The 15,808-nt window shown below is 35.5% G+C and overlaps 3 protein-coding genes across 3 annotated transcripts; all 3 read left to right on the forward strand.

Moving 5' to 3' along the window:
* Positions 1 to 1,673: 1,673 nt before the first annotated feature.
* LOC114539680 lies at positions 1,674 to 8,057 on the forward strand. The gene is made up of 7 exons (XM_028560292.1): positions 1,674 to 1,738; positions 3,079 to 3,154; positions 3,690 to 4,057; positions 4,280 to 4,439; positions 5,060 to 5,119; positions 6,037 to 6,239; positions 6,687 to 8,057. Exons 2-7 carry the CDS (start codon positions 3,079 to 3,081, stop codon positions 6,999 to 7,001), a joined length of 1,182 nt encoding a protein of 393 aa, XP_028416093.1. The 5' UTR covers positions 1,674 to 1,738; the 3' UTR covers positions 7,002 to 8,057.
* An 892-nt stretch (positions 8,058 to 8,949) lies between these two features.
* Positions 8,950 to 12,541, forward strand: LOC114539678 (EGF-like repeat and discoidin I-like domain-containing protein 3). The gene is made up of 3 exons (XM_028560290.1): positions 8,950 to 9,025; positions 11,440 to 11,512; positions 11,757 to 12,541. Exons 1-3 carry the CDS (start codon positions 9,008 to 9,010, stop codon positions 12,173 to 12,175), a joined length of 510 nt encoding a protein of 169 aa, XP_028416091.1. The 5' UTR covers positions 8,950 to 9,007; the 3' UTR covers positions 12,176 to 12,541.
* A 134-nt stretch (positions 12,542 to 12,675) lies between these two features.
* On the forward strand, positions 12,676 to 15,328 carry LOC114539679. Its single transcript, XM_028560291.1, has 4 exons — positions 12,676 to 12,694; positions 13,235 to 13,300; positions 14,174 to 14,409; positions 14,665 to 15,328. The coding sequence occupies exons 3-4, from the start codon at positions 14,194 to 14,196 to the stop codon at positions 14,998 to 15,000; spliced, it is 552 nt and encodes a 183-aa protein (XP_028416092.1). The 5' UTR covers positions 12,676 to 12,694; positions 13,235 to 13,300; positions 14,174 to 14,193; the 3' UTR covers positions 15,001 to 15,328.
* Positions 15,329 to 15,808: the final 480 nt, after the last annotated feature.

Raw genomic sequence — 15,808 nt, forward strand, 5'->3', positions numbered from 1 at the left:
AGCTCAAGCGAGAGAACTGTAGCCCGAGTGAACGCCTGAGCAGGCGCCTTGTTTATTAATCAAGTCCAATTGTGCGCACTATAATATATAATTATAATTACGATATCGAAACATGGAAAGAACTATGTAATCATTTCGAAACTTGGCGTTCAATCCGTATAATCTTAGTGCGATCTTTGTTTTTTTTAACAAATTTGATTGATAAAACTTTTCACGTCATAAAAAAACATATGGGATTTCTATCGCCAACATAGGCGGGTGGACTCTCCTGTCGGAAGGATATTGATTATCTGCATGCATGCTTGTGCCTGTATATGGTAATTCCAAATTATATCCCTTATACCATGCCTTATAATGCCTTGTCAGGCTGTCAGCATAACGATGATCCTCACAACATGCAGGATCGGATGTACACATAGTACGTGAGCATGCATAGTCGGTAATAATCGTGATATTTTATCCAGGATTATCGCTCTCATCTTGCACTTTTACCAACGAAAGACAAAAGAATGTTCATAATTTAGAAGAGGTTTAATTTTAGGAAGGTTAATATTATTGTTCATAGCAACTTATTCCAATGATTTTTTCAATTTTTTTTCTTGGGGTTATTACAATTAACCATCCAATTGGGCATCACGTTTAGCGTAAAATTCTTAGCATAAAGGAAAAAGGTTTCTTTGTTAGCAACGACACCTCCCTAAACCGCGAAAATAACAAAATTCTGCCTGGTATAGGTCGCTGACATAACTTTAGTGCATGTAAAGAAAGTTATAATAATATTAGTTTTATTACTAACATTGGATTTACTAACATTTTAGAATTGAAATAATTTTTAGCTTATTATAATGAAAAGAGTGCATTTGCAACGATATCTTTCACAAAGAACGCTTTGAGAAGGTTAATCGGTATATCTTGCCAAAAAAATTACAACCACCTGCATTTTCATCTAATCAGAATGCAAAATGTGCCAACTTTCAGTGCAGCTGATATTTTTCACACTTTGGGAATATTTCTTCACTAAACTTGACACTTTTACATAGTTTTGGGATGTTCTTTGCAGCTGTGCTATTCTTAGTTTTAAACTTAGTTTATTAGAGACATTGGTGAATGCATGAGAAAGTTCGCCTACAGTTAGATGACAACCTTCTCAATCAGCCAGATTTTCTTTACAATCAGTTGGATATTATTGCATGAGGCAAATCCGTTACATCTATGAACGAAGTTTTTATCGTCCGATATCGATAATTACGGCAAAAACGGTTAAAAAAAAACTCCGATATCGATAATTACGGCAAAAACGGTTAAAAAAAACTCCCTCATTTCTGGCAATTAATAGCAATTTAAGTTGAATTAAAGGAGGAATACCAGGCCATTTCTATCGTTTGGGCTTTTCACTATCACGCTGACAAAAATTAATAACTGTTCACTGTTTTTTGAATCCGCGTCGTTTGCCTTAAAGGTCACGGCTAAACAACGTCGGTAATGGCTCCAAGTTTTATAGAGATCACTGTGGGGAAGGCAAACAAAAGTAAGTGTGACGTCTGTTTCAAGGGCTCAGTGAGGACAGCATCCGGAAAACCGACCTTGTTTGTTTCGTTTGCCCAGTGAAATAATCATGCATAATATACGACAAATCACGACATAGTTGATAGATATACTTCAAGCGATTTAAACTGGGTTACGCGAATTTCCAATCCAACAGTAGAAAGAATTGTGTGACATTTAACTAACAAAATCGGTAAGTTTTTGCATGTGGTTCAGAGCAGTTCAAATTGGGGTCGTCGTTTTTATAAACATTAAACACTAAACGTAAAATAGTGTATTTCACCAAAGCACTATTTTCTATTTAACTATTTAAAAGCGTAATAATTAGCGTTATAGTGAATCAAAGGTTTGTACTTGATGCCTTCACTCTACGTACACCTTTAGTGAAATAATCGAGTCGTTAAGATTGCATTAATATTAGTGAACACATTAATTTTAAGTAAACATTTGGAATATACTTACCGCCGTACCATTAGACAGTTTAACTTATTTGATCTACGACGCCGTCGAAGCAGTCATCTTAGCGACGCTGCTGACGTTTATGCTTGAAATTACTAAGCCACGGAAATTTAGCTAGCCTGCCAGGCAATATCTGCAGAAAGAGTTTGAAATCATACAAGCGCGTTTCAATTGTGCTAAAAGTCAAGGATGTCAAGGTGATACTGCCAGCACCATGCTCATTTATCAGCTTTTAAATTATCGATTTCACCGTACGAATGCCTCATTTGAAGGCATCCTAATCGTGAGTATACCGACGCTATACAGAATAACTTTGGGACAATACGTTATTTATGCTTTTAGACTCGTTTGAGATATTTCTTTGCTTCAGTAATAAGCGTGCCCAATCGTCCGGACAGTTGATACATGCAGCGTAGCTGGTTCTGATATCTCAAAATTTGAAGTTATACTGCATGTATCTAAAAATTTGAACATCAAACAAGATTACGCTAGACAATATATAGCTAGAATCGCAGCAACGCAAAATTTCCTGTTTTCATCTTCACACTATTTTGGAGTAATATTACCGAAGGGTACAAAGAAAATCTCGGTGCTTCGAGAGTGGCCTTGTATACTTGACAAAGAGCTCGTACAATAGTCAATACATTATATTGGCTTTAGTTTGAACTGTAGATTATTTACCACTCGTATACAGCCGAGAATATAATTACAACTATTATAGTTATACACTGGTCAACATGAAAAGTATAGGTGTGAAAAATATACCTATTTAACCAATTACCTGTTGTTGTAAAACGTACTAAAAATTTTTTAAAGAAACAGTTTTTTATACGGATTTCATTAAGGTTTTTTATGATCTGTCGTTTATAAATAACTTTGTTCTAAATTTTTTTTCTCGTTCTCCACGTAGTTAAAAGAAAAAACTGAACAACAACATCGGTATTAATTATTCGGCCCCCAATATACATACATGATCTTTGGTAATTACTCATTGCATATATAATCGTATATTACCTAATTCGTTATATAGAATTTATTATATAAAAGTTACCGGATTATATAAAATTATTTCAGATGGCCACAGCCAACGTTCTCAGTATGAAATGGGTTCTTATGTGTCTACTTGGAGTAACTCAAGCTCTACCTGAAAGTACGTGCACTATAATGATTTAATTGCTATCCAGTGCAGAATGCTTAGAAAGCTTTAAGGCCCGCGTTTACACTTGCAATTTTTCCTGCGATTTTATGTGTGCAATTATCGTCTTTTGACAGATACGAAAGAGTGAGGTAGTTACGGTGTTCAAATAGGAGCTCGAACACATCAGAGCATTCGTAACAAATTACTCGTTCACATCTATCAAAAGAGGAAAATCGCACATAAAATCGCAGCAAAAATTGCAAGTGTAATCGGGTCTTTAGAAATAAGACAAAGACCTGATATCAGGGGTCGGTCAAAAAGTTAAAAAATATGAACTTTTAGCATGGCCAAAATCAAACTTCACATTTTTTCAAGTGAAAATTGTTTTTAATAATTATTATAAATATGATGGCTTTTAAAAGCATTTTTACCACCGTTAAATCAATCACAAATCAGTGGATAATTTTATCCTGCTTTCGAAAAGCATGCTAACAATCACTGCCGTTTAATCATGAACATCAATTTACACAAAATTTACCACCTATAGAATGTTATACGTCCCCAGCCCTTGGCATGGAAAATGAAAGAATTAGAGTTTCTCAGATTATGTATACTAGTGTAAAGAAAGGAACTACGGCGTTTGGTGAGCAAGCTCGTCTTCACCGAAATATTCCACAATGGGGTGCGTGGTGTCCTGATACAAACCTCTTTGGGTCCAGTGCAGAAAATATCAACTACGATCAGTTTATTCATATTGATTTATTGCATTTGACCAACATCAGTAAGATAGCAATTCAAGGACGAGAGTATAACGGCGGAAGAGAATTTGTTGGGAGTTATAAAATATCATACAGTAAGAATGGAGACGATTGGACCGATTACGTGTATCGAATAAGGGGAAATCTACTTGATACGGTATGATTGGTATTTTCAAATATCTTTTTATAGTTGTCACTAAAGGTCGAGATAACTTTAAAGGATTGGGTGTCAAGACCATTTTTAGGTCTTCTAAGCTCTAAAGGGCGTATAGCCAGACGGAAATGAGTAAAATTGAAAAGCAATAATTGAAAAATTGAATTTATTCAATAGCTTTCTTTGATAGCGATTCAAAAATGCCAGAAATATCTTGTCTTTTAGATACTGACCGGGGCAAACAATTCAAAATTTGTTGCACGTAGAGTTCTAAACCCTACTGTAAAGACGAGGCATATTCGGATTCATCCGGGTTATAAGAAGGGTGAGAATGTGTGTATGAGGTTGGAGCTATATGGCTGCGCATTTAAAGAAGATATAAAAGGTTAGTTGGTATAAAATTGTTGTATATAATAAAGATGAAAGTAAAAGCAGCAGGTATAGCTTGGTGACAAGCGATCTTTTCAACTGAAACAAAAATGCCTCTGTAAGTGTTAATTTAACGAAAAACGTCGTTAGCTCCAAAATTAAAACGAATACTTACGCCTGTATTCTAAAAGTTCACTCACACTCAAACTTATTGAGTGGGAGATCTTAATCTTCTCATAACGTTTAATAATGGTATTTCAAGCCGAAAGGGAGCTTGATTTTCAGTGATTTACCTTATATCTTTCCATCTCATTCAGAGAAAACTTTCTCATTGATCAGCATTAACAAAATTTACATGTAACACTCAATGAGTGTGAGTGTGAGTGAGCTTTTTGAATATAGGCGTTACACATTGCTGTTAATTTGCATTCAAATTATTCGAAGAAATCTAAAATGCAAAGTATGCCCCTTGTCTAAAAAGGACAGAATATGTCCCTGTAAATCTACTCTGAGTTTATAACCTCGTATATAATCCATGTTAAAAACAAAAATGCAAAACATTAAGTATGCCATTGAGACATGTGGTGCAGATACAAAACAAATTATCGCCTGGATTAAACAGAGTGCATTTTCTAGGTCGACCAGTGAAGAAAGGGAATTCCTCCACAAATACGACGGTTTTTGCAGGCTGTGAAGGCAAGTAATCAACTTGATTAGGTTTATGTTCAAAAATACAGAGCTGTATCTGCTTTAAGGTGGCTCCCTACAATTTTTTGAAATATTGAAAACTTGTGGTTTTGATTTAAAATTTTAGCACGAGATTTCTTGGTAAGGAAAAGAAATTTCCCAGATATATCAACTAACATTCTAACAGTCAGAAATTACCCATAAGCATGACGTCATTACCGTTGTTATGGTAACAATGGCGATTCAATATGGCCGACATTTTACCTATTCATGCATTTTACTCGAAAACAAGTTCGGTTACCCCAGTTTTTTATTTTATAAAAAGTTTTCCTACAAAAAAATGGAAAACATGAACCAGTTAAAAAAAATTCTATGGAGCCAAAATTATTAAAAATGAAAAAACGTGATTTTTCGTTATAGAAATTTTTTGGCTCCATAGAATTTTTTTAAACTTGCTCAAATTTCCCATTTTTTTGTAAGAAAACTTTTTATAAAATAAAAAATTGGGGTAACCGAACTTGTTTTCGAGTAAAATGCATGAATAGGTAAAATGTCGGCCATATTGAATCGCCATTGTTACCATAACAACGGTGATGACGTCATGCTTATGGGTAATTTCTGACTGTTAGAATGTTGGTTAATATATATGGGAAATTTCTTATCCTTACCAAGAAATCTCGTGCTAAAATTTTAAATCAAAACAACAAGATTTCAATATTCTTAAAACTGTAGGGAGCCACCTTAAACAGACATCGACGTTAGTTTTTTGTTTAATTGACTTCAAAAATTATGCATAACTTAATTTATATAGTACTTTAGTAAACATTTTCTTTTTATAATGTTTATCATTTGAGCTTCACCGCCTTGTCCCTACACATAGACCTAGCTTGTTTCACACTAATCAAAGTATTCAATTTAATACGCAGGGCAAATAAAAAATTCGATTGCGATGTTTTTCGCGGGTGTTGCCATGACCCTAGGCACCGTACTCCTTGCAGTATTCGTAATTCAGACATTCAGAAGAAATCGCCTTGTTGCAAAATCGACCAGTGTAAATGCGGTCCATATGCAAACAGCGGTCGAGTTCCAAACTGAACCAGCTACAGAACAACAACAAGAAAATCGACAGGTGAGTGTTCAGATTCCGATATAAATGGTTTCTGTTGATCATTATTACTCATGGCATGCTGTTTTCACGAAACTTAACAGTGTATTTGTAAACTATATATATGAGGAGGAGGAGGAGAAATTTTCCCCCTAGCGAAAGATTTCCTTCACATACGATAAGGCCATTTCTGCCTGCGAATTAAGTGCGAAGAAGAATTGCTCATATAATTGCTGTAAGAATTCCAGTTGACAAGTTTAATTGATTTGCATTATGAGATTATGCCCTTCCATAGCCGTTTTCTAGTAACCTTGTGTGTAATTCATATTATCCTTCACTGACCTAATATTTTTATAATAGCGAAAGATTTCACGCAAAAAATATCTAAGAAAATGCTATAGCCTTTTAGAGCGGACACCTAGGGCTACGATAAATGTGTCGTTCTAATCACAAAAAAATTCTTTGATACAGGTCGCAGATTATGATATTCCAGGTAGCAGCAGAATGTCCCCAAACGAGCAAGTTCAAGATCCACGACTTGTACCCTTTCCGTACACTGAGCTTGATATACGCTATGAGGACGGAAGAGAAACAGATGATCGAGCCTATCAGGGACTCCTCAGAAGCGAATCAGATTATGTCATACCAGCTCATACTGTGTCAGAACCTTCAAACGCAGAAGGCCGTGGTGAAGTCAAAACGCCTTTAGGCTACACAGAGCTAGATTTGACGAAACTTGGCCAGGAATGTGATGCTTCTTACCAACATCTGATAATTAGAAAGTAATGTGAAGCATTGCCGAAATTTCTACGTTCTATCCTTTTCATGTAAATATTCTGGTAAATCAGTTGAGCAAATAATTAGTTGATCAGATAATTGACAGTTGATCAGAAAATAGTTTGAAATAATATAATAACACACATTTCCAGACGGTTACACGTGACGTCACTGACGTGCATTTCTAGTGTTCCGAATGCTAGTGTTCTTGAAATAAATAGATTCTATGATCGACTTGACTACAGGTGCTAGGTCTTGAAGAATTTAAAAAGAGACTTCCAAGCAAATTGATTGAGAAAAAGGCGCGTAATGAGATTCAATCTGAAGGAAATCTAGCCGCGAGATCTTAATAATTATGTATACATGAGAAAAAGCGTAGGCGCCGTCCACACGACGCCGGAATATTCGCCGATAACGCAAGAATAATCTTACGGTTCCGCGTACCGTCCACACGTATCCGGCGTTTTCGCCCACTGAAAACGGAAGAATCTGAAAACGCACTCCAGAGTGGAAGAATTTGAAAACAACGGCTGAGCGGATACGTGTGGACGGCTTCACCGGATAAATTTAAAAATGATGACGTCAATTATCAAGTCATTTCCATAAATGAGGCTCATGCTCAACTTTATATTGTTATATTAGCGTGAAATGAGTCCTATTTTGGTTATTTCGATGGTGGGGAAATTTTCGCAAATCCTCTAGAATTTGCGGAAGTTTTACGCACAAAATAAGATTCAAAATGTTGTATTTAGTATGGTTATAGCTACATAATTTTTTGTACACGATAAGTATTTAATAGATTATTAATATTTTACGTTCTGATCAGGCAGGTGTATGTATGTTTTATACCTGCCTGTTTACGGCAATTCAAAATTTGATCCACAATCCTACATATTATGATGACCGGTTGTATGAAAGCCAGAGTACGTGGTTTATTCAATCGCTTAAAAATCGGCCGTTGTTTGTTATAGTTTTCATTAAACTCATTATTAGCTAGAAATTTTATAGCTTTTCAAGTATTTTTAGAACGGTTGAAAAAATCATTATCCGGTGAATAGCGTCATCCGGCCTTCATATACAACCGGCCGATTTCTTAAAAATCATTGCTTGCGAGTGAGTCATAGATTATCATACCAACTGTGGTTTATCGCTATGTGCATGGGTTATGCGGTAACCGCAATATGTGTATTTGCGATGATTTTGAAAAGCATAGAGCAGGATTTTGATTAGGAGTGTATATAGTGACAAATATTAACAAAGATATATTAACATTTTCTGTCGGATGTATGCATTAAACTTTTGAATTTTGGCTTGACAGAAAAAATCGTTAGCCTTTGGTGCTCTTAATACACTATTCCGCAAGCGAACTTACTTCTTCTATGCGAAATCAAGACGAATTCTGCCTCAGCTATATTTTTAGACTACGGAGTGGATAAAAACACTCAACTCACGTTATCCACTTTTTTTTATAAAGCTCATAAGAGATAACATTAATTGTTATATGCATTGTAATAACTAATAAGTGACATTGACTTAATAGGTCAGGGTGGATTACCGCAAGGAAGTAAAAAAGGCTCCGCGACCGATGGCCTTTGTTATACATGTGTTGATGACTTAGGACAAAGACTAATTTTAAATTTAAATTTCCCAATGTTAAAGCATATATACCTTTCAGAATACCATTTTTTTCAAACAAAATCTGGTTACACCACTGTCATGTGGGATATAATATACATACGAAGGTTGAAAGGTTGTCAAAATACTTAACCCGCCAATACGGAAAACTAAAGATTTGATCTTAAAATGTAGTAATCAAAAACATACTAAAGTCTAACCAATTTAGATTATACACAATTATCATTATTCTTTTCGTTTCTAAAATATTTTTGTTCCCACCCTGTCGGGAACGGAAGCCCTAAGTGTATACTTTGAGCACATATAGACGCCATATGTAAGGTAGAGCTCCTTCAAACTTAAGTTGGCCTGCACGTCTTAGCAGCACAAAGAATTGCTCGATGATTTACAGAATGTCGGTAAGTTGAGGTCATTTTTACTTCTTTACAAATGCTGGTCCATGATGGAAACATAGTCGAAAGGTTAGCTAGATTCTATGGAATTAAAAATGATCATATTCGGAAGTACTTTCTTTATTAAAATGCTTAGTGGTAAAATACTTAGAAACAGAAAAGCATAACGTAAAATAAACCGGTTATTTTACATGATTACAGTTATTAAACTGTTTGTGATTAAGGCAGCTAGGTAATAGCTAGTAATCAAGCGTCCAGTAGCTAAATAAGCGAGTCATATAATGGTGAATATATTATTTCGTATACGCAATAAAGGTTTTCTGCTTAGTGACCGCTATCTATTCAAGAGTTTATGATCTTCGAAGCTGCTACAATTTATGCTTGAAATACGCTGCAGGAATGTATAAATGAATCCTGAAGGAAATTATTATATGTATATTATGTATATGTATACGCGTACGTGTCTCATTTATAGCCATATCTATAGCTGCCCGGATGTTTTGTTGATTTTTGCCGTTCAAGTTGCATTGTAAAACAGCCCTTAATTATAGCTAGCTACATACGTTGCAGCTACTTTTAGAGTGTAGATTGCTTTTAAAGTGGCTCATTCGAGAGTGTGCTATTTGAGAGTGACAACGCCATCGAATTATCAAATTATCAACACTGGGAATAACAACTATATATACACGGCTTAGAAAAAGGAAATGAAATTTACGGGCTCTTACGTTTGATATATTGAACTTAATTATTTAATTATTTTGCAGTATATGAAAGAGCAGTTGTTCTGCTTTCCAATGATACCTTTCATCAGTTAATAATAGCATGAAATGTCGAGTAATTGTGAAATGAAAATTAGTTACAAATTAGGTATTATGATTTTTTTATCTTTAATACGTGCACGCCCCAATAAGATTATCTATTATTATCCTTGTTTTAAAGATTCCGGCTTTTCTCGCTCATTGTTTAAAGATTCCGGTTTTTCTCGTTCTTTGCTTTAGAGTTTCCAGCTTTTCCCATTCCTTGTTTTAAACATTCCGGCTTTTCTCATTTCCTCTTCTAAAGATTCCGGCTTTTCAGATACCAGAAGCGTAATTAGCTATTGAAATTCTAATTCTCGTGCTTTCACATGCACACTTAAACTTTCCAAACTGTTTTATTTGCAGGTTTTTTCTAGAAGTAGAATTAATTTATTATCTACAAAATGAGAGTTAAGAACATGACAGAAATAAATGTCCTTTATTCCCAATCTATTCTAAAATCAGTATTTTAATCAATTTTACGAGTGAATTTCTCGTACATTTTCAAAATCATCCAATTGAAAGATATTTAAAAAAAAATTATAATTCAAAATATCAGTTATGCTGACGGGAACCAAAATTTTAATTCAGCCAATAGCACGCTTCCAAACATTTGCTAGTTACATGTTTTAACCAGTGAACTCTAAAAAGACTGGAACGATAACTTGGCCGCCATCTTTGAAAGCAGCACTATGGCCGCCATGAAGGCCAAGAGTTGAAATTACACCACCAAAACACCGCCGGTTTTTATACACAAATCCATCTCATCTGATCATGAATAAAAGCTTAAAACAAGCACTGACACTTAGATTTTACTAAAAAACAGGTTTTATGAACATGAAAAGGTGCAAACCTATTTTTTTTGCGAGTTGAAGGCGAAGTTTTTTTTCGGCCCGTTCAATTTCTTTAAATATTTTCAGTACAAAGCTGGTACCTCGCCGGTTTTTACAGTAAGATGATGCGGATTACTTAGGTCTATCCAAAAAGGGTAAATTCGTTGTTTAAAGTTGAAGTGGTCAAATAAAATTTGCACTTTTCTGGCAATTTTTTGCCAAAAAATACGATTTTTACGGAATTCTCACTCTCCCCAGTTTTTTTGAAGGCTTGATTTGCTCGCGCGGCTCCCGCCTTAATCAGCAAATTATATTCAAATCGGCTTCATCCAATGACTAGTCTTTATTGTTGAGTTATCGTTCCAGTCTTATTATAGTTCACTGGTTTTAACTCGTTTTAAACTCACGCAAGCGCATAACTTAAAAAAACGCCCAACGTCCATGACATAATGGCGGACAACTTTGATTTCGCATTTGCATTCCCGCAGGCGCAATTAAAATCTCCGGGCGGAATTATCACCCTCGCCCGGTGCTTCTCACCGGCTGGGGGATTAATCCTAATTCGCAAGAGATAGCCATGCAGTTGACGGAATGCTGCTCTATGCAATTATATAAATATATAGATATAAATATATTGCATTTCATAAACGAAATTTGGGAAGAACTTAAGATAAATATTCACAGGGCGGATCCAGGATTTTTCGTACGTCGAAAAACAACTCTTAGATCCACCCCAAGACACACATGCACTACCTGATAATAGGGAATTTTTATTTTCTTTTTAAACTAGGCAGCTACAATCAACGTTCTTACGACATTTTTCCCTATATGTCTACTCGGAATAACTCAAGCTCTACCTGAAAGTACGTGCTATGAATGTTATTACTACGGATATTGGAATAATATAATAGTTTTAAAATACATCTAATCACAATCAGTAGCGTACCCAGCCTGACGATTTGTTCCGTTATGCTAATATTTTGGTGCTATTGTTTTGGTGTTTCTAAATATATGAATAATTATAAGAAGTTGAAATTTACATAGCGCAGGGCAAAATCGCCAGGCTGGCTATGCCACTGCCGACAATTGTAACATTTTGCCGCTTAGAATGTCACAGAGCCCTTGGTTTAGAGGATGGAAGAATTAGAGACTCACAGATCACATGCTCTAGCGTTAGAAAGGGTACGAATGCTTCCTCTGAACAAGCTCGTCTTCGCCACAATATTTCACCATGGGGTGCCTGGTGTCCAGACACAAGCCGTGTAAACGTCAGTTCAAAAAACAATTCTTACGACCAGTTTATTGAGATTGACTTGTTGTATCCGATCAACATAAGTGGAGTGGCAATACAAGGACGAGAGTATAACGGAGGAAGAGAGTTTGTTGAAAGTTACAAAATATCGTACAGCATAAATGGCAGTGGTTGGATTTATTACGCATATAGTGATAAAAAAATGCCGTTTGACATGGTATGGCAACATGGAAATCTTTCTTGGAAAGTTTCCTTTTCATCACATCATATATAGTGAGATCATTGAAAGTAGATCAGAGAAAAGGAGAGAAAATGACAAATATTTTTTTAGGCTAAAAGTACTCAACGTGATACAAGAAGTATAAAACTTGAAATATTTGCTCTATCTAGTTCTATCTACTTATTTTTTGCAAAGTTGCATTGCCAAACATATACTATAATATCAAAAGAGTAGGACCCACTTATCTATCGATTTTTCGGCGGCCCATTCTCTCCTAGATAGTACACTGTGCATTTAAGTTTGTTTCTTCCAACCAACTAACCTTCAAAGAAGGGGAGAACGTTTTTAAAAAAATGAAAGCGATATCAGGTACGAAGAATAGTATTTTCAGTATACATTTGATTTTACCTTTGAGATATTGTCGGGACCAAAAATCCAACATCTGTTGTAAGAAGTATCCTTTACCCTATTATCGAGGCGAGACACGTAAGGATTCATCCTGGTTATATGCGGGGTCAAAATGTGTGTATGAGGCTTGAGCTGTATGGTGTGCACTTGAAAATGGCATAAGAGGTTTGTATATAGGTAACGATATTTGTGACGGTAGCTCTTGTTTCACCCAAGGAGAGAGGTGATCAGTTCAGACACACATATGGGATTTATTCGCGACTAGTGACGAGGATTCAAGGACATTTGGCACGATATCAACCACTGAAATACAATATATTTGAAATGAAAAATTCGTAAAACTTCTCCACTTTCGGAATTCACGAATGTGCCATATAATTAATTATTTCATTATTGAAAGATATTTGAACAAATATGCAAATTGTTTTATTGAATTTTAGTTTGAAACTTCATAATTAGGGTAGGATAGGCAGACTCAATTGGGATTACGTTCTGTCTGCTCACCTATCATCCATGCATGTTGTAAATTGTTTTTGATAAAGTCATTAAATTAAACTAAAGTAAATCATTAACGGCAATCTGCATATTTCATGTCTGCGATCTCTGGTCACAAAATTTAAATATTAATCCCATAATTAATCCCATATAGATACTAATCCCATAACTACATCGTCCTCTTATGAACATAGTATATTTTCCATACAGGTATTGAAGTCGTCACTCAAACGCCCACACCCCCTCTGCATGAAAATAACCAATCAGAATGTGCAGGTAAGAAATTATCTTTACCATGCATGTTTTGTTAAATACTGAATAATAGGAATTTGTCATTGACAAATCGTTAATCGATTTGCCACAGTTATTGACCAATCATTTATTCTTCATCAATTTCTTTTAAGAATAATAAAAAGATAGTTAATAAACATGCATTTAAATTTTGACAGAGCGCGAGGTTTAATAGTTTATTATGGTCCTAGCATTTTTGTTGAAAATGTCATTTGGCAAGTAGTACTTTTTTTTCAGATATCCAGAGGATTTTGCTCCTGCAAAAAAATTATGAAAGTAGGAAAATCCTAACTAGTTTTATCACTTTTTCTGCTGAGTTGACAGATTCGCTCACGTGGATTCCAAATCAGTATAGCGATGGAAACACCAGGCGGAAAGCGTATTTTAAAAATGAAAATAAGCTAAACGAATCACTTTCAAAAAGTCATGACAAGATTTAAAATTTATTGGCTAACGTTTCGTTGTATTTTTCACGGCATCTTCAAAGCAATTAAACTTATTTACAACAGCGTGTTCTAAATATACACAAAACAACGAAATATTTATTAAAAAATTCGCGTTATCTCCTTTTGCAGGGCGTCTCACGGGCGACATTAGAATTTAGTAATGAAAACTCACGTGATTCGCTCTCGACCAATGGAAACATACAAACACCAAACTTGACAAATGATATATGATAATAAAAAAATTATACTAGCTAGTTATCTACTAAAAAGCTAGAATTGGCCAGAAAAAGTTGAGACAGAAATTAGCTTTGAAAGGAATAATTCAAAATCAATTTAAATTTTCATTTTTAATTTAAATTTTAAACCACCTCAATTAAAAAGATTGGCTCACATTGACCAAATATTTTTCTAGGCCTAACAAATTCGATTGTGATGTTTTTCGCGGGTGTTGCCGCAACTCTTGGCACCAAATTGCTATTTGCTCTCATATTTTGGATACACAGAAGAAATTGTCAAACTTCAAAATTTTCTACTGGTAGTAATGGGGTCAATACGCCGGCCGTGATCGCAACTGAGCATACTATAGACGCTCCAGCCGTTGTTGTCCCAACCGAGCCAGTGACAGAACCACCACCACGAAATAACCAGGTGCGTAGCTCTGCAGTGTTAACTCTGCAAAGATTAACACGAAAAGAAAGTAAATTTCAGGTGTATGCGAGACCCTCTTTGCCAAGGGGTGCATGTGGAGTACGTATGATAGGAAAAGCAATGCATTCAAGGTTCCATGTAACCAAACTTGCGTATTTCCCGAAATATAGGACAAAAAACAATAGTATAAGCAAAGTGTTACTATGCACCCAACTTTTCGTGTTGTTTTTATAACGTCAATTTTTTTTTATTTAGAATATCGAATATGCAATTCCAGAAAACAGGAGAACATGCCCATATGAACAAGTGGACGAATCACTACCAGCACCATCTGGTTACACAGAGCTTGATATGAGCCGTCGTGATGGCAGAGAAACAGATGATAGAAACTACCAGAAACTCCTCAAACGCGAATCAGATTATGTCATACCAGCTAATAGCGCTTCAGAACCTTTGGATGAAGAAGGTCGCGGTGAAGTTAAATCGAAAACAACCTTAGGCTACACAGAGTTGGATTTGACAAAACTAGGACAGACTAACCATCCGCCATACCAGCATTTAATAAAGAGGCCAAGTAAACCTTCACATTAATTTCGGAGATTTTCCCCGTTCAGGAATGAGAATTTTAAATCTGAAAAGAATTAATTAGAAAGAGTATCAATAAAATTATTAATTATCAAGGCTAGGATGTATATACAAAAGGCGTTGCGTGTTGACTTATATTAAGGACTATACCTATGTAAAGCGGGGAGATGTAGCATTTCCAATGTCATATCTTAAAATGAATATGCAGTGGTTCGGAAGCACATAAACGAAATAAAACACTGGATTAAATTTTAACCCAGAGTTAGCGCTATAACGCTTACTAGTCTGGCTATGAACAACTGGCCCCTGGACTTATGGTGAGACTTCAGGCTTAAGTGCTCTAATACGAGACTCTGAAGAGCAGAAAGGACTTCATTATAAGAAATTGGGGACAAAATCGGTTTAGAAACATTTTGATAACCGAATCTTTTACCTTGGGTATTTCTGCAGTCCGCCAAATTTAAGAACATATTCCCCAAAATTTTTGCCGTCTCAACGAGCTTATAAAACCGCTCACATTCATACGAACACTTCGATTTGGATTGTGATGAATTGACGTGTGAAGATCTGGTCTTCGTATTCCTAATATTATGAACTTTCCTGTACGGTCCGGATTTTTTCTGCAGTTGCACTTTAAAAAATATTATCAGTCTGATAGGCAGTTCAACCAACATACAATAGCGCGGTATATACACAATTGAAAAGAGTCGGTTGGCGGAACGTAGAAACACCCAAGGTAAATAATTCGATCATCAAAACGTTGTGAAACGGCTGTTCTATTGATCCAGAGGTCGGCAAACGATGGGGAACATCC

The sequence above is a fragment of the Dendronephthya gigantea genome, unplaced genomic scaffold, assembly GCF_004324835.1.
Source record: "Dendronephthya gigantea isolate DGI-Jeju-01 unplaced genomic scaffold, DenGig_1.0 000212F, whole genome shotgun sequence".
NCBI lineage: Eukaryota > Metazoa > Cnidaria > Anthozoa > Malacalcyonacea > Nephtheidae > Dendronephthya > Dendronephthya gigantea.

Bases quoted from the DNA above. Each gene is read 5' to 3' on its own strand.
- LOC114539680 (XM_028560292.1), top strand. From the start codon at position 3,079: ATGGCCACAGCCAACGTTCTCAGTATGAAATGGGTTCTTATGTGTCTA. The intron at 4,440-5,059 runs GTTAGTTGGTAT...TGCATTTTCTAG, and splicing joins ATTTAAAGAAGATATAAAAG to GTCGACCAGTGAAGAAAGGG. The intron at 6,240-6,686 runs GTGAGTGTTCAG...TCTTTGATACAG, and splicing joins AACAACAAGAAAATCGACAG to GTCGCAGATTATGATATTCC.
- LOC114539678 (XM_028560290.1), top strand. The intron at 11,513-11,756 runs GTACGTGCTATG...TTTGCCGCTTAG, and splicing joins AACTCAAGCTCTACCTGAAA to AATGTCACAGAGCCCTTGGT.
- LOC114539679 (XM_028560291.1), top strand. From the start codon at position 14,194: ATGTTTTTCGCGGGTGTTGCCGCAACTCTTGGCACCAAATTGCTATTT. The intron at 14,410-14,664 runs GTGCGTAGCTCT...TTTTTTATTTAG, and splicing joins CACCACCACGAAATAACCAG to AATATCGAATATGCAATTCC.